General features: G+C 33.0%; 1 protein-coding gene across 8 annotated transcripts; it reads left to right on the top strand.

The window, feature by feature from the left end:
• The first annotated feature begins 335 nt into the window (after window positions 1-335).
• LOC106073241 (aminopeptidase B-like) lies at window positions 336-27893 on the top strand. Of its 8 annotated transcripts, XM_056041169.1 has the most exons (16): window positions 361-493; window positions 9959-10017; window positions 10660-10869; window positions 11498-11610; window positions 11887-11989; window positions 13049-13254; window positions 14783-14887; window positions 15795-16007; window positions 16811-16873; window positions 17082-17201; window positions 17495-17674; window positions 18747-18823; window positions 19346-19481; window positions 20525-20671; window positions 22035-22119; window positions 26578-27893. In XM_056041169.1, the coding sequence occupies exons 3-16, from the start codon at window positions 10704-10706 to the stop codon at window positions 26730-26732; spliced, it is 1869 nt and encodes a 622-aa protein (XP_055897144.1). In that variant the 5' UTR covers window positions 361-493; window positions 9959-10017; window positions 10660-10703; the 3' UTR covers window positions 26733-27893. The 8 variants fall into 8 exon arrangements, with proteins under 8 accessions (XP_055897142.1, XP_055897144.1, XP_055897146.1 ...); XM_056041167.1 differs by lacking the exon at window positions 9959-10017 and having other exon boundaries at window positions 336-493; XM_056041171.1 differs by lacking the exons at window positions 361-493; window positions 9959-10017 and adding an exon at window positions 7178-7253.

The following is a 27893-nucleotide window of genomic DNA, read 5'->3' as shown; positions in this document are numbered from 1 at the left end:
GTTTTTTTTTTTTTTGAAAGTCTAATATCGATTTAGCAGAAAGGACAACGCAAGCGAGACTCTATTAAAGGGTGCTATATTACCGCACAGACATATAGCCCACGGATAAACAAAGCTGCACTCCTCTTCCCATGTAGGCTAATCCTATTTCTTCTCACTGTAAGCTTTACGAATACAAATATTTTGTAACACCCCCCCCCCCACCAGAGCGAAACACTTTTCCTCAGAAAAAAAAAGTCAATAATGTGGTTTAAATGACAAGCTTCTATTCATGGTATTGGAACCATTAGATTCTTCAGAAATCAGGTTTCTTTAGAAAAAATATTTAACAAAGGATATTTGGCATATATATATATCTGAAGTATGTCTATCGATATTAGGTCCTGATGTAGTCCTGTTCTGCTGTTATTTAGAATAATTTTGTCAACGATAATTTCTAACTTGGCTAAGCTTAAATAACTTAAGTTATAAAATGTTTCGTTAGAACGTGTCTGTAAGTATACAATACTTTTTTAAAAATATATATTATATATATATATATATATATATATATATATATATATATATATATATTATAGACATCACTAAGTGGTTAACATAACTAGTAATAGTCAAATGGCAAGACAAAATACCAGATACTGAAGTCCTTCGAAGAGCGGGTCTGCAAAGCATTCGCACAATCCTGATGCAGTCCCAGCTGCAATGGGCAGGATATGTCTGCAGAATGGAAGACCGCCGCATTCCTAAACGACTCTTGTATGGCCAACTAAGCGAATAAAAGCGCTCGCAAGGCGGTCAGGAAGCGCTTCAGGGACACCCTCAAAGCTTCTCTGAATTCGTTCAGCATAGACCCAGCCACCTGGGAGACAGGGGCACATGACATGGCGTCGCACTGTGAAAACTGGCGCACAGGTTGCTGAGGAAAAGAGAACAACGCTGGCAGAAGAAAAACGCCAGAGAAGAAAAGCAAGGCCAATGACACTAGCTCCAGCTGGAATAACCTGCCCAGTGTGCAGCCGAACATTCCGGGCTCACATAGGTCTCACCAGCCAACAATCATTATCTGCAGTCTGAGCTTCATAAATTCATTCTCCTGGCATCTACAACGCATTAGTGTGTGTGTGTACATAATTAATCTTTATTACATTCTGACCCTTCATTCTTTCGAAAGTTTATTGTACCCTAGAGTAGGTTCTTCCTGGAGTTATTAAAAAAAACTGTAGACACCCCGCCCTTGCCAACAAGGGGCTTTAGGGGGGCGCTGTGGGATACCTCAGCGAGGTTTGGGGCGGAGCCCCGCCGTCAGGTACATTTCGGTATTTAAAACAAAAAAAAACATATTGTGGTGTATCTACAGTGCATTATACTGCTTTTAATTTTGTTTTCTTTCAAACCTAAACTGCTGTTCTTAGTTACTTAAGACTTGGATCCTCCCACTCCGTTCGGCGCATTGGGCAGCAAACTGTCTCCACAAAAATCTGTCACTCGCAATGTCTAAAGCCTCTTCCCACCTGATGTCCACTGCTCTGAGCTCCTCCATGAAAGAGTGGCGTAAAGTAATGCTAGGATTTCCCTGTTTCCGCTTCCTCGTAATGGCCTCCATGTTTGAGCCCCAAGACCCCCCTGTCTACGCCCATGGGTTATAGTGTATACTAGACTTCAATCTAGTCTAAAATAATGACTGTCTAAGACTCTAGATTCTAGAACAGACACAAAATAGACAGTGACTTTCATAACAAACGAATATTCCAAATTGATTAAAAGTTTTAAAATCACTTCAATTTCTTTTTCTACAATTATTTTGTGTGTGAAATTGTGTACCGAAAAATTCTGGGTACTTGGAATAAGCTAGTCACAAATTTTCGTTTCATAAAACTCTTTAATCGGCCTGTCTATATTTAATTATGTCTATGGCTAGTCCTAAAAAATACACAGATCTTGGGCAAAAAGCTCGTCAAATAAATTACTGTAAATTTGTACTTTTAGGCGCTTGTTTCAGTTTTTTTTTCTTTTTATCTATCGGGTTTGATTCCAACTCCCCTTATTTTTGTGCTGAATTATTTTCTTCTATCAGGTACACTTAAATTCGCAGCCTTATAATGCCAGTTTAACCCTTAAAACGCGTGTGGTAGTTTAGCCTCTAAACATCAGAATTGTAATTCCATTGTGTATGCACTCATTGTGAAACAGCTCAGCACTTTAAGGGTTAATTTAAAATGAGAAATAAAAAAATGCAAAAGATATATCAGGAAAAAGGTACTTCCGGCTCAATTTAGCATTTCTAGTTTTAAATTCAAATCAAAGAAAAGAAACACATCCGCGCAACATAGCCCATCGCATATATATTGTTGTCCTAAGGTAGTAGGCTAATTCATTTGTCAACACTGTAAAACCCTTTAAAATAGATATCTCAATAAAATAGAAACTGATTTAATCAATGAAAGTCAATTTCCTTCTTTGCAGTCGGAGTTTGGTTTCATTCAATAGCAATAGATGCCAACCATGTAAAACAAACATTTTTTTTTTAGCCATCTTTAAGTCATCGCCAACCGATGAATCTTCCTACCTCTGAAATAATTCCAAAAAATGTTATTAAAGAGTTTAACAAAACAAGCAATATACACTCACTCTTGAAAGCAGCGGACCACAGAGTAGGGCCTACATTAGGAGTTGAACACGTTACTCATGATCTCATCATTTGTTTCACACAGCTGTTTGTTATTTTCGGCGTGGGTTTGTATTTAATTTACTCTCTTTATAATTAGATTCAAATAGGAATAAGCGTGTGGGATAAAATTTAAACAAGATGTTGCTTGTGTATCACAACTCACAAGGTGAATAGTGTATACACCTGGATTTTTTTTTATTACTTATGAAGCCTTTGTAGAGTCCAACCACTGATGGTGCCCCATAAGTCGCAATAAGTTACACAACTACACAATTTTGAAATAATATTTCATTTCTAACGGAAAAAAAGTCTTTTCGTGTTACATTTGACTATGTAGTTTCAGTTTTAATCAATTAAAAACCATCATAAGACTTTTTAATTTATTTTTTTTATTGTGGAAAAAAAAAGCTATGCAATTTTCTAAGAGACCAATAAACCATATTCTGCTTTGCCGTTTTTTTTTTTTTAAATATTGTTTGAATAAACAATAATTTCTGTAACTCTTTCAAGAGAAACTCCATTCACCGTGACATATTTCCACGTTTGTCTACTTTTTATTGCCTCTGTCTCTATTGGTCTAAACCAGGGGTGAGCAAATTACGACCCGTGGGCCACATGCTGCCCGCCGAAGTGTTTTATGCGACCCGTGGACACCTAAAGAAATCAGGTGTGACCACACATTACACATACAAATATACAAATGTATTTAGAATAAATAATTGTAAATATGTATAGAAATTATTGAAACTTTTGATACTTATCACTTACAATGAAGAGGCTAAAGAAACATTTTCTCTAAACGTCATTCTAAAAAGTTTAAAGTAAGCAAAGATTATTTTAAATGGCAATATTTCGAAAAATTCATCCAAAGACACAAACCCAGGCCAGTATTTATTCAATGCTATGAAGAACTGTGTTGCAAGTGTTGGGTTGGATTGTATAGGATGGCAAGGGTAACAACTTATGGAGACCGTGCTTTGACTGAAAAAAATAGGCTTTGTAATAAAATAAAGAGCAATATCCCAACCATAAACTCATTAAGGGAAAGTTTACACAAATCTGCATTGAATAGAGATCAAGTTATTCAATTACATTTGTAAATCTGCATATAAAAGGCATAGGCAAACTATGCAGCTTCTTGGTAGAGATGGGAAACAAGCCGAACCCGAACGAACCTCACTTACGACCGAACCGAACCGAACTGATCGGTACGAACCGAATCGAACGAACTGTCCTTACCTGGACCGAAATGGATCAAAGATTTTGTAATATTTTTATTAAGAAAAAAATAAATTCTTAGTTTCAGTGAGATGATTTGACAGTTATTTTTAATTATTGGAAAACTCAACTGATTCATTTTGGGTCGTCTTCTTCTGATTCAACGTAAATAGTACCTTAACATAAATATTTGTGCGTTAATAAGGTGCCCATCATATGATATAGGCCTACAAGTTATGGGCCGAATGGTATATAAATGCCCAGGCCGATTTCGACACCCAATCCACCCATGAGGTTGACATACGCGCTTTCTAAACGAAATAGCAACTCTTCATTTAGCAGGCGGCAAGGGGCAAAACCATTGTGGCGTAATCGCCTCACAGACGAACGTCTAGATTCAGTGCTTGAGCTTGGTGTCTCATCAATGCAGTGGGATCCTCAGCAGAAGTTGGTTTTGGGTAACTTCCTTCATCCCATGAATTAGTGTAGATATTATATCCTCGAGGCAGGCGCGGTGGCTGAGTGGTAAAGCGTTTTATTTGCAATTCGAGGGTCCCATGTTTGAATCTTGATGAAGACTGAGATTTTTAATTTCGGGATCTTAAGGTCACCTCTTGAGTTCACCAAGCTCTAATGGGTACCTGAAGTTAGTTGGGGGGGGGGGGGAGTAAAGGCGGTTGGTCATTGTGATGGTTACATGACGCCATCGTTAACCGTGGACCACAGAAATAGATGACCTTTACATCATCTGTCCTATAGATCGTAAGGTCTAAGGGGGAAACTTTTTAAAATGATATCCACGGGTTTCTAATAAAAATGATTTATTTTTTTATGTATTTTTTAAAAAACCTTTTCTGTTACCTATGTGGCCCGCGACACCGGCCAAAATAAGGTTTCACATCGTTGTTTTATTTAATCAATAATTGAATTCAACCTTATTACATGTAGGCTACCTAGGTTTTGCTATTATTAACTTCGAACTCGAACTTTAGATCTGACCGAACCGAACGGTCCGAAGCGAACCCGAAGTATACTGGTCATTGAAGCGAACCGAACCCGAACTTAAATTTTAACGAACCAAACCGAACCCGAACTTAAAAAGTTGGGTTCGATTCCCATCTCTAGTATTAGGGCCTACGATTGTTGAGAGCCCCGCACATAATATATATTTTATTATTTTAGAGAAAAAGCGAAACTTGTAAAGTACACTAGGCTTTTAATAAGCTGCATATTTTTTTTTCGCTTTTAATTTATCTATTTTATTTGGTGACAACAAATTCACATCTCACAGGGCGTCCAACTATCTAAAAAAGTACTTGAAGATTTTGAATCAAAACATTCTGATGTTCGGTAACACAGTAGTATTCGCTGGCCTCGCAGAAGAATGGAATCTCAAGTAAAAAATTGTTAGGTGCCTTTTTTTTTTATTGACTGTGACTTTGTTACTAATATTTCTAAAGAAGAGTTAAAGACTTATCATCAGAACTTCAGAAGTATTGCAATTTGTTTTTGACATATGAAATGTATGTGCATCTTAATTTTTTTCAAAAAAAAAAAAAAAAAAAAAGCTATTCCAATTTTTGAGGCCATCAAGTGAAATTAGGATTAATTATTTTCCTTAGCTGAAACTAGTATTTCTAGTGCAATGATTGAAAAGTACAAGACTTAGGCCTATCTGGATTCCTTGATTGTGGAATTGGAAAGCAAATTTCAAGATGTCAGCAACTTGGAACCTTCGATGAAGTCCAGTAGGGAATCGGCGCCGGAGGCGCCATTATCCCGTTGATGGTTAGAAAGGCTTTTATCCAACCACCAGGCCTGGACATGGGGCTCTTCACCCCTGTCCTGTCTGAGGGCACCAGCAACTTGGAACCAGTTTTCAGTACCCTCAGCTAACCATTTGATGCAGAAGCTGACTAAACTCTAGATGACATACCTCCTAGCAAATTTATATGACCTGAAAGTGAAGTTCCAGCCAATTCTTGCGCGGGAGTTCATGGGTGCCAGAAGCTGTATATCCACACTTAAAAAAAAACAACTTTGCTGCTAAATTTTCACATTATTTGGAACAACATTTATATGTGAACATGTTTATTGACTGTAATTTGACAACAGTCACAATGAGCTAGCTCCATGGTACGCGGAACATTATGCACGAGAGTAAACAGTTATATACGTTCCTTCACATTATGGTACAACTATATAACGTTGTGGTGAAATGTTGTGAAATACATTATTGTAGAATTTAAAGAAAAAATCATTCGTAAAATTTTTTCAAGAAATTAGGCCTACTAACTCTTGTTATAGGCCTAATTCCTCCATTGAGAGTGCAGTATATATATATATATATATATATATATATATATATATATATATATATATATATATATATATATATATATATATATATATATATATATATATATATCTATATATAATTCTCTTCATGGCTCAAGAGTTTGGACACCACGTAAAGGAAAGATCGGACGGACTAGAGTTATCCAACGAAAAAAAAAGAGGGGGGGGGGAGAACAAGTAGTATTCACCCATCACAAAATAGCAGGGCCGGACTAAGCCGTTAAATTTGTGACCAAGTCATGGAAAGATCACTCTTTTTATTTCTACCTCACGTAGTTTTAGTCTTGAATGCATATAATGATGTTTTTACTTATCGCGAGTAAGATTAGCGTTTTCCATATTGAATGACACCCCAAAATGACAATTTTTGTCTATATATTTCATGAGATTTGTACGAGTTTTCAAAAGATTTTAAATAATTTTCGGAGATTTCCGGGACTTTTTCGTATATTTTGCAATTTCAGGAGATTTCCAGGAGCTCCTGGTAAATCAGGAGGCTGCGGGAATTCTGTTATAAGTTATAAAATGGTTTAATTTAATAATTTACACCTAGAAATAGCGCGGGTCCTTTGAAAGTGCGGGGCCCACTGCGGTCGCATAGGTACTTGCATTGGCCTAAGGCCGGCCCTGCAAAATTACGGCGTATGCTACGCCGTGGGTCGACTAGTTTTTTTTTTATTTAATGCGGCTCTCGGCAGAAAAAGGTTGGCCACCCTTGATCTAAACCTTTCCTCTGTCGTTTAGATCTTAGATCTATCATTGATAACCATAGACTATATATTACAACATATCATAACATAGATCTATGTAGATCTAATGGAAATCCCGAAAAATATAAAAACAATACCGAATGTTACCGGAGAGATAGCAAGAAAACAAATATATTTAAAATTAGAAGGCGTTATCTGTCACATGAGAGGCCCTGTCTCTTTCTAAGACTTAGTTAGTATTAAATACTCTTCTTAGATATAATAGAGCCAGAGGCTTACGGCTAGATAAAGTTTATACAGTACGACAGTAGATATAGATTAGTCTTTAGATTTAGTAAAATTTAGTTGTAGTTGTAGTAATTTTAAATTTAAGTTTAGTACTATTAGTAGTAGTACTCGTACTCGTAGTAACTAAGTAAGTAGATTCTATGATTTGATAAGTAAGTATGCTATTAATACTATTATAACTATGCTGAGTATGCTAAGAGTATAGGGCCTAACTAGATGATAAGATCTATAAGTAAGTAGTATAAGTATAGTAATAGTTACTAATAGTTAAGTTAGTATGCTACTATTATAGTATTTTTATAGTATAGATAGTCTAAGTATAGTAGTATAGACTTTGACTATACTATAGTGTCACTATATGATATATCACTATAGTAAGCCTATATAAGTATATACCTATACCTTTATTTTAATATACTGCCTATACTACACTGTAGGCCTACCTACTGAGTGTACACTGTGACTGTGACTATACTAGACTCTATTATAACTATAAATACTATATTATAGATTTAGATAATAATAGATTAAATAGACTAGTCACTAGTATTAAGTATAGATCTAGACAGTAAAGTAGATCTAGAATTAAAGTAGAATCTACTTATTTATACTTATACTATTTATAGTAACTATTAGATGCTATTATTGTCAATACTGACAATAGTATAGTATCAGTTAAGTATGATAAATATTTATAGTTATAATACTGTGTTGAATACACTTATTATCTTAGATCTATGTAACTTGTAAGTAGATCTAACTATTTAGAAATTTAGATATTATTATAATTTATACTATGTAACTATAGCTATAGGCTAATGTTACTATAAACTGACTAGACAGTATAGATCTAGATCTATATCTATAGTCTAGACCAGTGCTGCCCAACCTTATACGGCCTGCTGGCCATTTTAATTTCCGACACTCGTGTCGCTGGCCACATTAGCGAAAGATAAAAAAAGAAAGAAATAGAGACTAAAACATTTTAAATAGTTTTATCACAATCCCATGAATGCTGTAGAAGTGTAGATCTACTTACACCCATAAGTCAATTTGTAACAATGGTTTCAGGCGTCTTGTAACTGAAAGTTTTTCCATTAAATTAAGTTCTTGTAAACATTGTGATCATACCCAGAAACTGTATTTGGAAATGGAAAAGTGCAAGGTTTATGAGGACAACAAGGCGTAGAAATTTATTGTCTGTATCGCTCAAAATTTCTCAAGCATGAAAGTCTGGCTTTGTAAGTCAATCAATTCCAGTTGGTGTCACTCCTCAGCGGAAATAGAAATGATTTCAAAATCTGCTGCTCTGTCGTTTAGTTTTGAATTTGGATTTTCACTAACATTTTTCACTCATTTTGCAATTATCATGGCAGAAAAGCTGAAAGCTACAACTGTTGATTTTATTCCATCTCTGTCAGCAATCACTTTTGTATGCTTCATTTCTCTTCTTAAAATGTGATCAACTCTGTAGTCTACATTACAGCTGACTCATTTCTTGACTTCTTGGTAAATATTTTCGCCAATTGCAAAACTCTACTCAACTTTTGGCGTATCTTTTCTTAGCGGCTTAAGACAACAATTCCTCAATATTTTTGTAATGGTTTGTTTTAGAATGCATTTTATGTTATGTTACTTAAAACCATTACTGTACAGATCAAACATATTGACTTATTATGTTCCACAAAAAAAAAAGATCCGTCCACTTTTTCTTAAAGTTTCAACTTCCAATTTTCATTTCTTCGACCATCCCATTTCAATAACCAACAAATGTTATATGGAACAGCACCAATCATATTGGTATCAAAATGATGCAGAAAAGTTGCACTGTGTTATACACATGAGATGTCAAGGACACGGCTAGCTCAAGACAGCCATGGAACTATCCAAGACTCTAAAACAACTGTTAATTCTTGTCGCCGAAAAAACAACAACTTGTGTTCTTATAGAAAAAAATAATTAACGTGACTACTACAAGACGAAAAATTAGAATGAAATCCATCAAAGAAAAAGCGAGTCCTAACATAGAGAATAAATTTTTCAACCTTTTTAATTTTGTTCTATTTCTTATCTTTTGTGCCAATGTTTTGGCGGGCCGGTCTGAACCACATCCGGCCCGCAGGCCGTAGTTTGGGCATCACTGGTCTAGACTAGTTCTCGATCTAAAATCTATACTAGATAGATATATCTAGAATTTGAATCTATTAAGTCTTAAGTATATATATTTATAATTTTATATTGAATTGATATAATATGATAATGTTATATATATACAATCATTATATCATATATGATAATACAAGTCAAAACACAGCTCTGACACTAATGACAGTGGTGGGCAGTAGATCTACTGATCTAGATCTATTAAATCTACATAGTAACAAACTAACAAAGTCAGAGGAGACTATTCAAATAATTTAATGATAATATATATATTTATATTATAGTTCATCCATAAGTGGTTCGATGATGACCACTCTGGTCATTCTTGTTGCTGAGTGTTTTGCACTCATCATGTGGCTGGTGAGACCTATGTGAGCCTGGAATGTTTGGCTGCACACTGGGCAGGCTATTCGAGCTGGAACTAGAGCTTTTGTTTTCTGTAATGCAGTAATGCTCATCTTCTGCCAGCGATGTTTTCTTGTCCTCTGCAATTTGTACGCCAGTTTTCACATTGCAATATCATGATGCTCTATCATGTGCTTCTGTCTCCTAGGTGGCAGGGTCAATGCTGAAGCTTGAGGGTGCCCCTGAAGAGTTTTCTTTTTCCAGCTTGTGAGTGCTTCCCTTTCTTTAATTAACCTTAAAGGAATCGTTTAGGGATGCAAGAATCTTCCATCCTGCAGATGTAGCCTGTCCATGGCAGATGCCACACACAATAATAGTAGAAAAAAGGGTGAAAGTGTAACAGAGCCTGGTGATTACAGATGCCCAACATGTGTATCAAGGTTTGGCCTCTTTACTCACATAAAAAGGTTGCATATTATATATATATTCAGTTTCTTCAGAATTGAAAATTATTATATCCTAGCCCAAACCTGCTCCAGGACGTCAGGGAATTGTGGCAGTGAGGATTTGAACCTGAGACCATTGAGATGACAGTAAAAAATGCAGCATACCAATTGACCATGCAGTCATATAGATAAAGACTTTATTTTATTTGATTTTAAAACTAGAAAAAAATCTAGATTTTACCTAAACTTTGGTAACAAGTTTTATAATTTAGGTCTAACATTAAAACTACATTAGAATAGCAATCTAGATCTATTAATAAACTACGTTAGAATATATAGATTTAAAATAATCTAGATGTCCACATTGAAATTGTTTACTATGACTGTGACATTATCACAAACACAAAACCTTTGTTTCAAATAGTTCCTCATGCATCTACTTGTTTTTTTTTATTCCTTTCAGAGTTGCTTAGGAAACAAAAGTAAATCCATATTTTTCTGTTAATCATGGGATTACATTCTGAGAATGTTGAGGATGTTGCAACTAGTTCCAATTTCAAACAAGTTAGGACAACCAAACTCAACCTTGACTTAGATGTGAACTTTGAAACTAAAAAGATCACTGGAGTTTTGGAAATCACTTTCATGAGTCTCAAGGATAACCTCAACACTGGTGATTCAATAGATTAAATACCATAAACATAACTGATGTTACTTGTTTGTTAAATGTTACTTTTTAAAAAATTGCATTATTGAGTATCATTTAATGGTGTCGGATAGTAATCTTAAGTCTGGTAAGATTTTTATTCTTAAGCCAATAAAACCTTCCTGATTTCTCCAATTATGTACTGTTCCATCTGTGAAATAAAAAAGCTTCTTATTAATTAACTCTAACATTAATGCAAGATATCGTAGGACGTAATCATCTTTTTTTTTTGAAGTAACATCTGTATTATATAAGAAGAAGAAGATATCAGTAATTAACAGTGATCAAAAGTCAATTGAATGAACTTTTTTAGTGGATAGGTTGAATTCTTGTCTTAAATATAACAGATTGTGCTCAAATGGGTTACAGTACATTAACTTCATACCTTTATGATTTAGGATATTGCTAAGTTAATAAAAAGTTGTGAGATCACATTTTTGACCAAAAGCTTATTTAATTAACTCTACCTTTATTTTCTTATCATTTAGTTTGTCTTAATGTAACTCAGTCTCTTTGATAATTATTTTTTATTTTGAACAGCATGTATATTTGAATGGTACACAAAAATGTGAATATACTTTTTATTTGATTCTAGTGATCTTGGACATACACAATACCCTGAAAGTCAGCAGTGTCAAGTGTGGTGAAACAAATGCTCAATTTAGTGTGAAAGAGTTTACAGATTATGGAGAGAGTTTGGTTGTTGAGGTAGTATATTTAGCCAGTATTTCTTAAGCTGTCTTGGTTAAACTATAAATATTGTTCTCCTGCTATATGATAAAATTGAAACAAAATATTTTTTTTTTTAGAATTTAATTTTTAAAACAATTGTGTACTAATATGAATTTTAATCTAAAAGTAAGTTTACCAATTATGGAGAGAGTTTGGTTGTTGAGGTAGTATATTTAGCCAGTATTTTTTTTAGCTGTCTTGGTTAACCTATAAATAGTGTTCTGCTGCAATTATATATTTAAAAACAAATAGTTACCTAAAGAAGTCAAGAAAGATGAGAAGTTCAATCTAGAAATTGAGTATCAGGCCGGAGAAGGTTCTTCTATATGCTGGCTGGAGCCTGAGCAAACTGCAGGTTCGTAATCTTAATAAGCTTCTAATAAAAATGTTTTTTTCTGAATTTCATATAAGGTAAAAATTATATTAACAAAAAACAAACACTGATAGATTCTAATTATTAATTTAAAAAAAAATGAAATACCAAGCTAACATCAGGCTAGATTTTCCCCCTCTTTTAAAAATTGTTACTAAATTAGTAACTTTTTTTTAAAATACTTTTCTGAGGCCTGTTATCAATAGTCAAGTAACTTGGAAACAGTTTTAACTTCTGCTGTAAATTAAATGTAAGGATGTATGGGGGAAATATTGTTTTCTATTAGAAAGTTTCATCTATAGAATTCATTTTCTTTTTTTTCCCTTCCAGACTGATTTAAAAAAAAAAGATATAAACTAATTTAAATGCACAATAAAATTGTAATGAATAAAGAAAATACAAAATCTATAATATATACTAATATGTCATGATACGTTTATTAAAGCCAACATACTAATGTTTATTAGCATGAACTTTGTAAATCCTTCCAACTTTTTAGTCAACACATTTCATATAACTTAAATCAACACATTGAGATTCCTGAAAAAAAAACATTCAACACTTCCAATCCAATTTAAGAAATGTATTGGAAAGCAATATCATTAACTATTTCTTATAAAGTTAAATGTATCAGTAATCACTTTAATAAGCTATTTAGAACTGATCAAATAAAGGTCAGTTCCAGTTAAAGAGATGATGGTTACAGTGTAGACACCCCCAACAATAAACTTAAAAAAAAACTTGGTCTCACAAATAGAAGTCAAACTAACATTTCATACAATTAATGATCTCTTTGTTGCTCTACACTTGTGGAATGAATAAACTTTATGTTTCTCAGCACCTGATGAGTTCACTCTTATAAATCTAATTTTGAGCCTAAAAAAAATTCATAGATTTTCAAAATTTTTAGTAAAAAGGTTATATTACTTTTCTTTTCTTTTGGAGTTTGCTTTGTTTGTTTATAATTAGAAGGGAAAGGAATGCATACCTGAATATATATTTTCTAATCATAATAAAACCTTTAAGCATAATTCTTCTCAGATAAAGTGAAGCCCTACATGTACACACAAGGTCAGTCAGTTCTGAACAGATCTTTTTTTCCCTGTCAAGACACGCCTGCAGTCAAAGCAACATACTCTGCTTTGGTTACTGTTCCAAAAGGCTTCACAGCTGTCATGAGTGCAAACAAGAAAAGTTTTGGGGAGAAGGCCAATAGGAAGGGAGACACAAATTGTTTCTCATTTGAAGTATGTTTTACTTAATAATTAACATAAAGTGGATTTTTTTTTATTCATATGTATGGTTCATATGCATGTGTATGGTTCTTAGTGCTGTTAAAAATTTATTAAACCAGCTAAAACTGATAGCAACCAAAATTATATCATAAGAACAAGCGGGTTTTAGACAAGGTTACAGCACAACAGAACAAATCCTAAACCTTAGGATACTCTGCAAGAAATATGTTCAAAATCATGTCTTTATTGATTTCAAGAAAGCTTTCGACAGTGTGGCATGGGTCACTCTGTACAACTCTGTACAATGAAAATAAAAACATTATAAAAGTTATCCAGAACCTCTACAAGGCGGCCAGTAGTGCTGTGTTCTTCAAAAACAACATTGTTTAAAACCACAGTCGGAGTGAGACAAGGCTGTCTACTTTCACCAACTCTTTTCAATATCTTCCTTGAAAGGACAATAGAAGAAGCTCTCAAGGTCTATGAAGCATTGGAGGAAGAAGAATTATTAACTTGCACTTCCCTGGCGTCATGGATTATCTGGCATGGACAGAAGAATAGCTAGCGGACTTGGTGTTGCACGTAGACATGACATTCGCTGCATATGATATTCAAATCAATACAGAAAAAAACAAAAATAATGACAGGTAGCCATCAGGGCTTTGAAATAAACATCAGTATTGGAGGTGAAAAGCTGACCAGTGTCAGTAGTTTTAAATTCCTCTGAGCTATCAATTCAGATGAAGGAAACTAACCTGAACTACTGGCCAGAATTGCACAGTCCACAGCAGCACTTGCAAAACTCAAACTATATGGAAAGACAAAGGCATAGCGCTTGACACTAAAATCAAACTAATGCCCTCCTTAGTCATGACCACATTCTTATATGCTTATGAATCTTGGACGCTGCCTGCAGAACTAGAGAGGAGGATCAAAGCAATTGAATTTAGATGCTATTGAATATACACAAACGAAAAGATTAGAAACAGGATAATACAGTGATTGGACCCCACGTTGATCTGCTGACTACTGTAGCAAAAAGGCAAACTAAAACTCTATGGCTCTATGCATATAATTTTAGATTTTGGATGTCTGTACTTTTTGGCTATTTCCAGTGTTTTTTGCACTTTGAGTTTTGCTTTGGCTAAACTTCTGTTCTAAAGTTTATTGTCTGATTCAACAATAAATACTTCATTGACAAAAAGCAGTGAATATTCAGGACCTTTTTTTAGTTTAGTTTTAATCTTGAGTAAAGTATAGAATAGGTTGATTATACTTTAGATAATCTTGTGTAGAAGTAGCCTTTACATATAGTTTATTGTGTGCAAATAATTATTCAGCAACATACTTCTGTGACATAGCTGAAAATGTGCTAGAACCTTCCAGTTTATTATAGAAAGTTTTGAACAATTTTGAATTGTTCATTTTAGTAGTGGTATGCATATCAAAATTAAAGCAAAACATCAATTAAAAATATTTTTTATTGATTCCGCACAATAATATAAATACAATAAACTTTCTTTTTTTTTTCTTTATTTAGCAAACAGTTCCAATTCAGTCATACTTGATAGTGTTAGCGGTTGGTCATATAAAGTCTGCCAGGATTGGACTTAGAAGTGAAGTTTGGGCAGAGCCTAGTATTCTAGTAAGTTTTATTTAGCATGACATTTGGACTGAGGCATGTGTACCATTCAGTTTTATGCGTGACATTTGGATTGAGCTATGTATCCCATTCAGTTTTATTTAGCATGAAATTTGGATTAAGCCATATGTCCCATTCAGTTAATTTACAATGAAACTAAGCAAAATCAACTTTTGTGGCTTATGGGAGCTAAAGTATGATAATTTAAATATTACACACATATACATTGCATTATCTGAAATAAAGATTAGTTGTAAAATGTTTGTAAAATGTTTTACTGTTTCGGATGTTCCTTCAGAGTTGAAGATAGTTTACTTCCTAGTCCAAACCTCCCGCAGGACGACGGGGGATGGGAGCGGGCAGGGTTTGAACCCTCGATCGTCGATAAATCAGAACAACAGTCCAGCATGCAAACCGCATGACCAGACTACTGAAAACTGGAATTTTTTTTTTGGTAGATTATATTTGATTATACTTAAACTAAATCTCAAAAGGTCAGCTTTCGCTTACTTGAGGCTAATAATATGGTAGCAAGTGTTACAAAATTTGATTATTTCTGTAAAAAATTATTTTTGTAATTTACGTTAAATTTATTTTGTCATTATTCATTGTAGTGTAATACTTTGTTTCTGAATGTTTTCATAGCGTGGGAAGCATGGTCGAAAGGCTAAGTACGCTTTAACTTGGCTTGTCTTGGCTACCTATGAAGGGGACTCGAGGTTTGACACCCAACTCGGGCAGAGTTATGTTTACTGAGCGCCTAAAGGCAGCACGGAAAACCTACTCCTAGATACCCCCTCCCCCCCACTGGTCCACAAATGAGATTGGACCATAGCGCTCTGAGCATGCTATAAGCATGAAAGCAGCGTTATATAAAAGCGATAATTATTATATGTTTGTTTTTATACAGGAGTCTGCTCGCAATGAGTTTGATGGTGTGGTGGAAGACTTTTTAAAGACAGGGGAGCAACTCTTTGGACCATATGTGTGGGGAACATATGACATATTAGTGATGCCTCCTTCTTTTCCTTACGGTGGAATGGAGAACCCATGCCTAACTTTTGTGACACCTTGCATAATTGTTGGGGACAAATCTTTGACTGATGTCGTCATACATGAGATTGTACGTACACAATACATTATGTTGTTATGGACTTTATTTTAAATCATTCTCTAATATAGTGCTAGTGTTCTCCAAAGGAGATAAATAATAGGTAATTGTAACCTGTTTGCTGCAGGTCATCTAAGGTGTGTAGTCTTGTGCTGTATTAGTAGATGTGGTTTCTCTTCTCCTTGAAGTTGTTTACTAACGCTATCGCGAATAACTTGAATAACTCATATAACAACATAACTCTCTGAATACACTAAATAAACACAGGTATCAGCAGACAATAAGTTTAATAATAAAATATATCCTGGCTAAACTAGCCACAAGGTTACACATAGCAATATGTTGAATACCATCAAATATAAGTATACCTCCATATCCAAACGAATTAACTTCACAAAATATATTTCATATCAGAGAGCTTACATGTCTCCTCTTCCTGCTACAACCCACAGTTAACTGAGGTTTTCACCTCGTGGTCAGTTACAGACCAATAATTTCCTCGTGAAGAAGGCACGAGATATTAACTGACTACAAAGTCACTTCATGTCACAGTGAGTCTCAAATGAGTATGTGACAGTAATACTTCAACTTTTAATAGAAATAATTCAGTTTTTAAAAAACACTATGAAATGATTAAATATATATTTATTACTACAGGCTTTAGAAAGGTAAGCTCAAACCTGATCATTATTTTTCAATAATCAGATCAATGTTTAATATTATGTTTAAACTTAACATTCAGTATTATTGTATTTGACGTAATTAATGAAAAATTAATGTCCTAACTATGTATAACTATTTCATATTCATAACAGACTCACAGCTGGTTTGGCAATTTAGTTACCAATGCAAATTGGAGTGAGTTCTGGCTGAATGAGGTTAGCAACATGTTTTTGATATTTGGTTGTAAATGGGATTCTTATAAATTAAGGTTAAAATCATAACAACATGGAAAAAACAAAAATCAGATTTAACTCATTAAAAAATGTTTTGATGATCAAAAATAAAATTTAAAAAAATGCAATTAACAACATTTAACCACAACTTTAGCTTCATTTTTATTCTCTAAAAAATTTGTTAATCCAGGGCTTCACTATGTTTGGGCAGCGAAGGATTTCAGAAACACTCTATGGACGAGCAAGTATGTGTCTTGAGGCCACAACTGGTCAAAATCTGCTGCATCGACACATTGAGCATATTGGGCAAGTATGTTAGATCTTCTTCGTTTGTGCTATGCTAATTGTAGCATTAATTACAGAGACAATGAAATAAAAAAAAACACAGGAAAAAACTTTGCTAATGTTTTCTTCACATTAAAGCTGTTTCTTCTGGTTTCTGCTATTTGTGAAATAAATAATACTTTCAAAGTATTTCTAGTTTAAATTTGAATATTTAATTTTTTTTAAATTGAGATATTTTTGCAGTTTATAATAGAGTAAATCTGACTTTCGAAATATTTACTTCTAAAATGTATCCAGTTATATAGTGTTGTTTTTCAGGACCACCCATTAACTAGACTTCGTGTAATCATTGAAAAAGGTGTCGACCCTGATGACACTTACAATGAAACTCCCTATGAGAAAGGATTCTCCTTTGTTTGCTACCTGCAGAGTCTTGTGAATGATGTCGAGAAATTTGACAAGTTTCTCCGAGCTTACATTCAGAAGTTTAAATATCAAGTTAGACTGATTTATGTTTTATTTTCCACCTTTTTGCTTGTCTTGTTTTTCTAAATCTAAACTCCTAGTAAGTTTCTGTCGAGAAAAATTAATGTTATGGAATCCCCATTTTGAAAAAAATTTGGGAAAAATCAAACAAAGCATTAGGGTTTATAAACAGAAATTTGTACAAACCAAACAAGAACATAAAACTAAAATGTTATCTAACCTTGGTAAGACCAATATTAGAATATGCATCCTCTGTATAGAACTCTTCAGCTCTAGAAGACAAAGAAACTAGAACATATGGAGATTTATAACAAATGAGTATTCACATTAGCGTTACACTATTAGTAAAATTAAAGACCCTTCAAGACAGAAGACTAAAAAGTAAAGTAGCAATAGTATATAATACACTGAAAACCATAATTTACAAAAAAAGCAACAACAAACAACCCAATAAAATACCCAGAAAGACACAAAGATAAAGGAATATTTCTTATTCCATATGCTAGGACAGATTTTTACAATTGTTCCATCTTCTCTAGTGCAATTCGAGCATGGAATAGGTTGCCTGAATAATACAGGAAAAACTAATGATTTGGGAGATCTTAAGTCACCTATTGACATGCATGACTAAATTGGCACACAGATATGTGTACTATGTAATTTATCTATTTGAAGTAACGGCTGTAATATATAAGATATGGTAGTAGAGTTAACCTTTTTTGTGACCAACATTTTAGAAGGGTGATTTGAGGTCTCAGCAATCTTATTGTCTAGCAGACTCATTATTCCTGCAAGAGCTGAGTGAAACTTTCATAAAATCTATGGTCTCAGCTTTTGAACCTAAGACCTGCACTTGAGATCCAAGTGCTCTAATCCTCTACCACCATATCCAGTTGAACAGCATTAGTTTCTCTATTTATTTGGTATGATATATTATCAGGTTAGGGTTAGGTTTAACATTTTCAACCTTCAGAAAAAAAAATTCCCTTCATAAGTTACTCATTTTGATTTCCTTAGCTCAATTATGACCTAAAATACTCATGAAATAAAGGGAGCTCAGTGTTATTTTTTAAAATGTTTGCAGAGTATTGTAGCAGAAGACTTGTTTGATTTCTTCTTGGATTACTTCCCTGAATTGAAAGAGAAACATGTTCATGAAAGGTATGTTTATCAATTGATTTTGTATTGTCTCTCTAATTATATACTCTCTATATACGCTGTATGAATTCTCATGAGGCTCAATTAAGAACTTATAAATGTAGTTTTACATATATTTAAAAAAATAATTGCAAATTCTGGAATTCTAACATTCAGTTTGCATACTATTCATAAGTTAGTTATGCTGAGTAAACATTCTACATATGCAAGGCATAGGAATTAATTCTTCCCAGCCTACTGAAGAGCTCTTTAGTGTCTAATTTATTAAAGACCATGTGTTTAATTTCTTAGTTTAGTGCAAAGAAATTAAGCATGATGAATCTTGTCTCTTGATTTGAAAAAAAAAAGTTGTAACCTAGATTGGTGTACGGGTTGGTAAGTGGGTGGCACTTCCTATAAAAGCCAGATTTTTTTTTCATTGTTTAAATGTTGTTTTCTTACTTAGCTTTTTCATTTTTCAGTGCGGTGTTTCCCTTAAAACGTTTGAATTGATTTTAAGCTATATTATTATGTATCTCTGTGCAGGCAAGGCTTTGACTTTGCCAAGACCTGGTTGCAGGGAACAGGACATTCACCTTATAAGCCAGATCTTTCAGCTTCTGCTGAACTGACAGGGCCTGTTGATCTAGAGATCAAACGTGTCACAGAGGTTGATGTACAGGTAAGTTTGTTTTTTTTATTTGGATTTTGGGAACAACTTAGACCTAAAGAAAACCCAAAATACTTGTCTTTTGTCACATTTAAAATATTTTATTAGAGTAAAGGCAAAAGAAATGCTTAGAAGATACTAGCATAATTTAAAAAAACAATAGAAAGTACATTTTTTAAATTAGTCAAAAAATGAGAAATAAAAATTTATATATATTGTGTTAAACAATATTTCTTTTTTTTTTTTAATTTTTGATTACCTTCTCTGTCAAGCACACATTTTTTAATTTAAAAAAAATTTTTAAGGAAATATTTGATCTTTTTGAAACAAGACAACTTTATTTTCCTTCTCATGGCATCAAAAACAAAACAATCTTTGAAAAATTCCTCCTATTAGCTTTGCAAATTCTTTTTGGGTCTACTGGATAGAAACTGGATGGGTATTTCAAAAATGGCTCTAATGATTTCTCCTAGAAAGTTGACAGTTTATATATATCTTTGAAAAAAATAACTATGTAATTGGCCACACATTGAGAACTTTGGTTTGTCCATTATGATTTTTAAAAATATAATTTAATATAATTTTAAAAATTTGTCTTAAATCTTTAACACTAGACTCAAATGTTTCAATGTATTCATTAAAGAGTTAAAATAAATAAACATTCTGGAACATGAACATTTGCATGTAGAAATCATTAGCTGGATTGTAAATAAAAGAACTTGATTATGTAGAACTCACTGGTAAGACTCCTTACAATAATGAAGCACTATAATAAATAAATTAAAGGAAAAAAAGACCACCATCATAGTTATAAAAGATTTATTGATTTAAATTTTTTTTTATTAATGTTAAATGTTTAATAATTTATTTTCAAAGACCTAAATTTTTCGCATTAAACCCAAGCTTTCAGTGACTATATTGCACAAATGTATAAGTAACACACATGGTAGGAAACTGATATTTCTTCACCAAAATCTTCAGTTTTCTCTTGATGTCAGGCCCGATTATTATTTTTCTATTTTAATACTTTATCTAGTTTCATTCTTTTGTTCTAGGACAAGCCTCAAGAAATAAGTCTATGGACTACTTACCAACTTATGTATTTCCTTGATGATCTATCTGCTAAGTCTCCGCTGTCTGATGCTAGTAAACAAAGGCTTGTCTTAGATTATCCAATACTGAAACAATCACGCAATGCTGAGGTAAGATTTCTTTTGATTCATAGTAAAGGTTCTAGAGATAATGAATCTATATGGCATGAAGCGTTCTTTCTAACTCAGTTGTTAGAGTCCTAGACATACAGCATGTAAGAAAGTGACTAGGACCAGCCTGATCGTTTGTGTTATATTTATCATTTCTAATCATCTTTAGTTGTAGAATGGTTCACCTCGAACACTTTTTCTAATGGCTGCAGAGCCCTATTTTGCAGGTCAAGGTGGCGTTCGCTTGGGTGGTAGAGGAGCTGGCCATTGATTATGTAGAACTCAATTGTCTTTAGCTTTGCAAATAATTCAGTGCTGGATTCATCCTCTAACAAGCTATTTGAAGTAGTTCTTGGTACCCCTATTTAGATGTCAGTGGGTGATAGCCGATGTCAATTGTTTGTTTAGGCACATTTATTCTGTTGCACTGATGAAGTACCCCCTTCCCCCATGTTTATCAATATACTCCTGTACTTTAAGTATAAAAATTTGCTCATAGAAGTAGTTGATAGCTAGACATTAGGCTGGCAACACTTTAACTTAAAACTATCTAGTGCCAAAACTGACAATTTATATTTAAATATCTATATACTTGACATTGACTTTTATACTTCATATACATTTGTATACTTAAAACCATTTATATATTTAACATCCACCTGTATATTTCATATCCTCTTGTATACTTTACATCCACTTCTATTCTTTACATCCACTTCTGTTCTTTACATCCACTTCTATTCTTTACATCCACTTCTGTTCTTTACATCCACTTCTATTCTTTACATCCACTTCTGTTCTTTACATCCACTTCTATTCTTTACATACACTTCTATTCTTTACATCCACTTCTATTCTTTACATCCACTTATATAGTTGACATCCACTTATATTCTTTACATCCACTTCTATTCTTTACATCCACTTCTACTCATTACATCCACTTCTATTCTTTACAACCACTTATATTCTTTACAACCACTTATATAGTTGACATCCACTTATATTCTTTACATCCACTTATATAGTTGACATCCACTTCTATTCTTTACAACCACTTCTATTCTTTACATCCACTTATATTCTTTACAACCACTTATATTCTTTACATCCACTTATATAGTTGACATCCACTTATATTCTTTACATCCACTTATATACTTATCCACTTTTATATGTCTTTATACAATTACATACTTCACATCCACTGATATGCTTCACATTATGTACATCACATCCACTTCACATCCACATTACATCCACTTATATACTTCATATCCACTTGTATACTTCATTTTCAGATTTACACAAATCTTTACTAAAAATAAACACCCAAACATTGTATGTTTGTTTTTTTCATCAGATCCGACAAAGATGGTGTGAGGTAGTCATCAAAAATGAAATGCTGGAGCATAAAGAAGATATTAGAAGTTTCCTTCACAGCCAAGGTACTTAACTTGTCCAACTATTTCACACTTGGAATCATAATTTATTATTGGTTGGCCTCCCTTGTTCTGTAAAATCAGTGATTTTGGGGAAAGAGTTGACCCCCCAGTCTTTAACTCATTGAGTGCCGTGCTATTTTGTCAAAAAAATGCTACTTTTTTAGAAAAACTTTTTTTTCTTCCTAATATGACTAAAACAAAAATTTGTAATTCAAGTACCAATGATGCTATAGTAACATTTTTGGTATCAAATTAAAGGTAAATGAATGGAGAAATTGAAAATGTAAACAACTTTTCATTTAAATATAAGATACAAATTATAATCTTAATAATATGACATTATAACAAAAAAATGGATGCCAGCCTTAGTACTTGTGAGACCTAAATCTAGATTTTCATCTTTGCATTACTGTTGAAACAGCATATTAGAATACTTACAGCTTTATCAAAAAGAATAGTCATAAGACAGTCAATAAAAGATGAGAATCACTGATTATATTATTATTTTTACCTGGCTTTCTAGTCAGCCAAAAAGGGAAAGTTATTGCACTTTTTATGACTACTAATAGCAATAGATACCAGCACAAAATCTATCAATCAAATGTACTGAAATATTATGTACATGTGAATCAATGGGATTTAGATCTATATTTCTCTTACTTTTAATTGCCTAAGACATCTTTGACTCTAATACCAGTGCAAGATATAGGCTAGCAAGAGATCCAAGCATACATCTCCAAATAGACGAAGGACAATACCAATTCTAATTCAGTTTACCTAAGATCTAGACCTAGATTTTCCTTATTACTGTTCATTTGTAATAAAATAATGAATGTAGAATAATTTTATATTTCACTTTTATTTACCAGTATTTATTTTACTTACAAGTCAGAGTGCAATATGAACAAATAAAGCCTTAGCGAAGATGATTTTTACAAATAAACAATACTAAAAAATACTAACAACAAAATAAGCAAAAAATGCCTAGCATGGATAATTAGTGGATGTAGATCTACCATTTCTGTTGTTTTCAATTATATACTTTATTATATATTATTATTATTATAGCTTTTATATAGCGCTACTTTCATGCTTATAGCATGCTCAGAGCGCTTTTGGTCCAATCTCATTTGTAGACCAGTGGGGGGGGGGGAGGGGGTATCTAGGAGTTGGTTTTCCGTGCTGCCTTTAGGCGCTCAGTAAACACAACTCTGCCCGAGTCGGGTGTCGAACCTCGAGCCCCCTTCTAGGTAGCCAAGCCAAGCCAAGTTCAAGCGCACTTGGCCTCTCGACCACGCTTCCATATATCTAGAGATCTAGCTAGATATAGAGATACAAGCTTAGATCTAGTCAATCTTGATATACATTCCAGACCTAGCCTTAGCCACCCTTGAACAATACTAGATCTGGATCTAAATAGTAAATACTAATAATATCCAAGTCTGTTGCTAAATCTAGACCTACTGTATCTATCTTCATTATCACTTATATCACTATTATAGAAATTCTAAGAAATATTATAAAGTTTCTTCTCTTCTCTAGTAAACATTGTGGGTGTGTCTTGGACTAGCCTAGCCATGACGTTGATTTTTGCAGAAAAACAATACAAAAAAAAATCTAAAATGGGCAAAAAATTCCAACAGTGGATGATTATTAAATGAAGATCTAATATTTCTGTTCTTTTTATTTGTTCTAGGCTTAGATCTAGACTAGAGACAATAGCTTAGGTCTAGTCAATCTCGATCCACACTTTACACCTAGCCTTATGACAATACTAGTTCTAGATCTAAATATTATAGATATAAAAATATCTATACAAATCTAGATTCTAATAAACTAGTACACTGACTAAATCTAAACTTACTGGATCTTATCTCGATCAAAATCACTATTTATTTGTGATAAATTATAGAATAATTTTAAAGTTTCTTCAGTAGTAAACATTGTGGGTGTGTCTTGGACTACTGTAGCCATGGTGACATTTTTTACAAATCAAAAATCGTAAAAACAAAATTTTAAATAAAGTCTAAATAAGGCTAAAAGCTTGTTATTGCTATGTAAACATAGGATGAAGAACTCTTTTATAGAGAGAAAATAGTTCTAGCATTGTTAGTTAAAAATTTAGATAAAAAAACGCAATGAAACTAAGGTAGGGTACAAGCGTCTTTCCCAGAGACGCTCCGTGCATTTAGGGTAGTCAGACTCTGGGAAAGACGCCCTGCACTCATTGAGTTAATCGACCCCCCCCCCCCCCCCCCCCCAGTCTTTAATGTTTCTTTGTTTCCTCTTCATCGCTTTGTTTTGTTTTCATCCTTTATGTGGTAAAGGTCAATAGGTCACACAAGTTAAGTGGTAAAGGTCAATAGGTCACATAAGTTAAAAATATTTAAAGCACCACCTTGTTTTTTTTCTTTTTGTTTTTGTACATTCATAAGTTAATATAGAATGAAGATTCTTAAAATTCATTACTCTAATTATAAATACCTTTTGACAATTAAGATTAAGTATCTTATTCTTTAAGAAAGCCATGGTCAAAATATGGTCTATGGCCATCTACCTGACATTCAAGAGTTATTATAATTATGCTGATATGTAGTAGGTCAATATCTCATCTGGTGGCTTGAGAACCAGTGGATTATTGCTTGCTTGAATTGTGACATTAAAGAGCTTTACAGGGTACTCAGACATCTGACAAGTTTTTAGGGGAAAATAAGGGAACATTAGGAGCTGAGTTTCTTAATGGTTAAGATTAAATGACTTTGAATCAGTGAGATCTCTCTTTCAAGCATCTTAAGTAACTTTGCCTTGTATCTGTAATGAACCCAAGCAGGCTTGAGCCATGATTTTGAATTTAGGTTGTTTTCCATTATTTATTTTTTTGTAAATGCTTTTAAAAACCGTTTCCGGTAAAATCCACCCAGATATCCCTTTCTCCGCCCCCCCCCTCCCCACTTGTCCCGGTAAGTGATATGATCATAGTGAATTGAAAAAGCTAAAAGTACGAAATAGTGCTCAACAAAAACAAGTGGTAAAAATTATTAATCACACAGATTTGTTGTTGTCGGTCTATTACAAATATACTTGCATGACTGATCCAAACTAATCGATACAATTACACTTTGTAAAACTTTTGTTTTTAAAAAGTATTTTTTATGTTTTTCTTGTTAGCTTGTAGGCCTATAATTATGTTTAATATTACATGTATTGCAAGTATAATATAATAGATAATACCCTAGTAATTAAAATCTGACAGAGAAATGCTATTAAGAGGAACAAAAAGTAGATTTTATTTCATTTTTTTTTTGTGGGGAAGGGGATTATATATCTTTGAACTGGGACTACTCCTCACATATTGTTCTAGATATAGAACATATAATTAATAATTAAAGAATGGCAATTGTTTCAGTGGGGGCATGCAATTTCCTGTCCTTATAGACTCGCCCTCCAATTGTTTGGCTGCAATTTCTATACATCATTAACTCCCTTTCTCAATTTCTAATTACTTGAGTTCACGGTCTTTGGACACACCCTATCAATTAGTGATGTTTTTTTTCCTTCTGTAAATAAGTGAGGTCAATTCTAGCTCTGCTGTAGCTGTGTGGGTGGAAAACACAAAGACTAACTTAAGATTTATTTTAATTCTTGATTTGCTTTGAACCATTTTGTATAGAATTTATAACTCATTTTACATATTTTGGTGAAGAAATGTTTCAAACAAGAAAATAAAACTGAAAGGCTATTTAACCTCGGTTTTTCTAATATAGAATATGTGCTCTATAGAGCAAGTGAGATTTATAACAGACGAATGCTCAAATTTGACTAGAGTAACACCACTAGTAAAATTTCAAAATCTAGAAACAGATGACTTAAACGTAAAGTAGGAAAAATACATAAAACAGTGACACAAAGATAAAATCACATTTCTTAGTCCATTAGGAAGGACAAAAGTTTATTATAACTCCTTCTTCTTCTCTAGTACCTTTTAGACCAGGGAATGAGTTGTCTGAATCAGCCAGGAAAACCAGTTAACATGCACAACTAGATTGTGTGGATATGCATAGGATATCTTTTATCTTTTTTCAAAGAACATCTTTAAATTATAAAATAAGATAACTTCATGCTGAGTGGTAGAATTGAAGAATTATTTGTATCTCCTATAGTCTGATATTGTTTGTACTTATGTTAATTCTATTTAGCTGCTAGTTATGCAATTAAGTGTTTTTGCTGGCTCATCTACTTCTATATGTTGCTACAAAGGTGATTAACTCAATAATTCATCTAAATTATGGGACATAAGATAGGAAAGTCTCTCCTGATCAGCTTTTAATATAATGTAATGTATGGACTGAGACAAACAGTTAAATAACCACAAATACAGAAAAACACTCATGTTTTTTTTTTTTTTTAAAGGATTTCAACACTTTGTTCTGTTGATTTGAAGATAACTCTTGTCCTCCTCAGGTAAGCAGAAGTACACTAAGCCTCTGTATGAGTTGATGATGAAAGCTTCTGAAGATTTACAAAAATTCGCCCTTGAAGTATACCATGAGACAGAAAGATTCCTCCATGTAAATGTGCGAAGCTATGTTAGAAAAATTTTAGGTCTTGACAATTAAAAAAGATTTTGAATGGCGCAGTAAACCCTTTAGGTTTAAAGCTTGTTGTAACTCAATATTTACCCTATTTTTCAGACTTCAATAAAGCCTCAGAATGTATTGTTATTGAAATACAAGTTTGTTTTTAATTGAATTGAAAACTATATTTTTTTAAATACTTGTATTATTTTGTTTCAAAATAAGTATTCCTTACTTAGATTTTGAATGTTTTTTGTCTAAAGCTGTGATATTATTGATGTAACATAAGCCTTAACTTTTTGTCTTATTATTTATCACACACATGACTATAAAAAACTTTTCTATCATGTTAATTTACTGGAATGGAGTCCACTATTACCATCATATTAATGAGCTAGAATAGAATCCACTATTACCATCATGTTAATTAGCTAGAATGGAATCCACTATTATCATCATATTAATTAGCTAGAATGGAATCCGCTATTGAATATGATTTTTGGTAAATAAATACAAGCACCATGAAATTGACTTAGTCATTGATTTTCCTGATAATGTTAGTCCAAGCAGTCATAGAAGATTTTGTTATTACATTGTGAATATAAAAGATGATTTTTTTTTAACTTTAAGATTTTTAAAAATAAAATAATGAAATGTATTGTTTTGTTTATCTTATCTACATGCTTTTAAATATATTTATAAATATATTTTTTTCCATTTTTGACTAGTTAATGTCACATATTTATTTCTTGTAATGTGAACTTTGGAACCAGGAGTGTCAAGGATGAATTTCTATTTGTTTGGTTGTGTGATATGCGCTCTAGACTGTTTGTCTCAATGGTCCCTGAATCGAATCTTGCCCATTGCCATCCCCTGCTGTCCCACAGAAGATTTGGGCTAGGATGTCATAATCTTCACTTCTGAAGGAACATCTAAATTATGTAAAACAAACTAACATCCATTCTAGCAGATACCTAACTGGTCAGCGAAAGTTAAACCATTAGATTTATGCTATAACTACATTATAACCTTGTTAATTACAATGTGGGAATAGTAGATCACTTATATAAAGGGCTAGCATGTCTTTAAAGAATAATTTACATTGTTGACTTGTTATGTATTGTAAACTTCATGTGGAAATTGTTTAAGTATTTTGGTCTATTTTTTCTTTCTTAAAAAAATAAAAAATGAGTATGTACATAA

The sequence above is a fragment of the Biomphalaria glabrata genome, chromosome 9, assembly GCF_947242115.1.
Source record: "Biomphalaria glabrata chromosome 9, xgBioGlab47.1, whole genome shotgun sequence".
NCBI classification, from domain to species: Eukaryota; Metazoa; Mollusca; class Gastropoda; family Planorbidae; genus Biomphalaria; species Biomphalaria glabrata.
Note: the sequence above shows the minus strand (reverse complement) of the source record. Positions and strands in the feature narration are given on the sequence as shown.

Coding starts and splice junctions, on each gene's coding strand:
- LOC106073241 (XM_056041167.1), top strand. CDS start 10,704: ATGGGATTACATTCTGAGAATGTTGAGGATGTTGCAACTAGTTCCAAT. Junction 10,870..11,497: donor CAAGGATAACCTCAACACTG/GTGATTCAATAG, acceptor ATTTGATTCTAG/TGATCTTGGACATACACAAT. Junction 11,990..13,048: donor GGAGCCTGAGCAAACTGCAG/GTTCGTAATCTT, acceptor AATTCTTCTCAG/ATAAAGTGAAGCCCTACATG.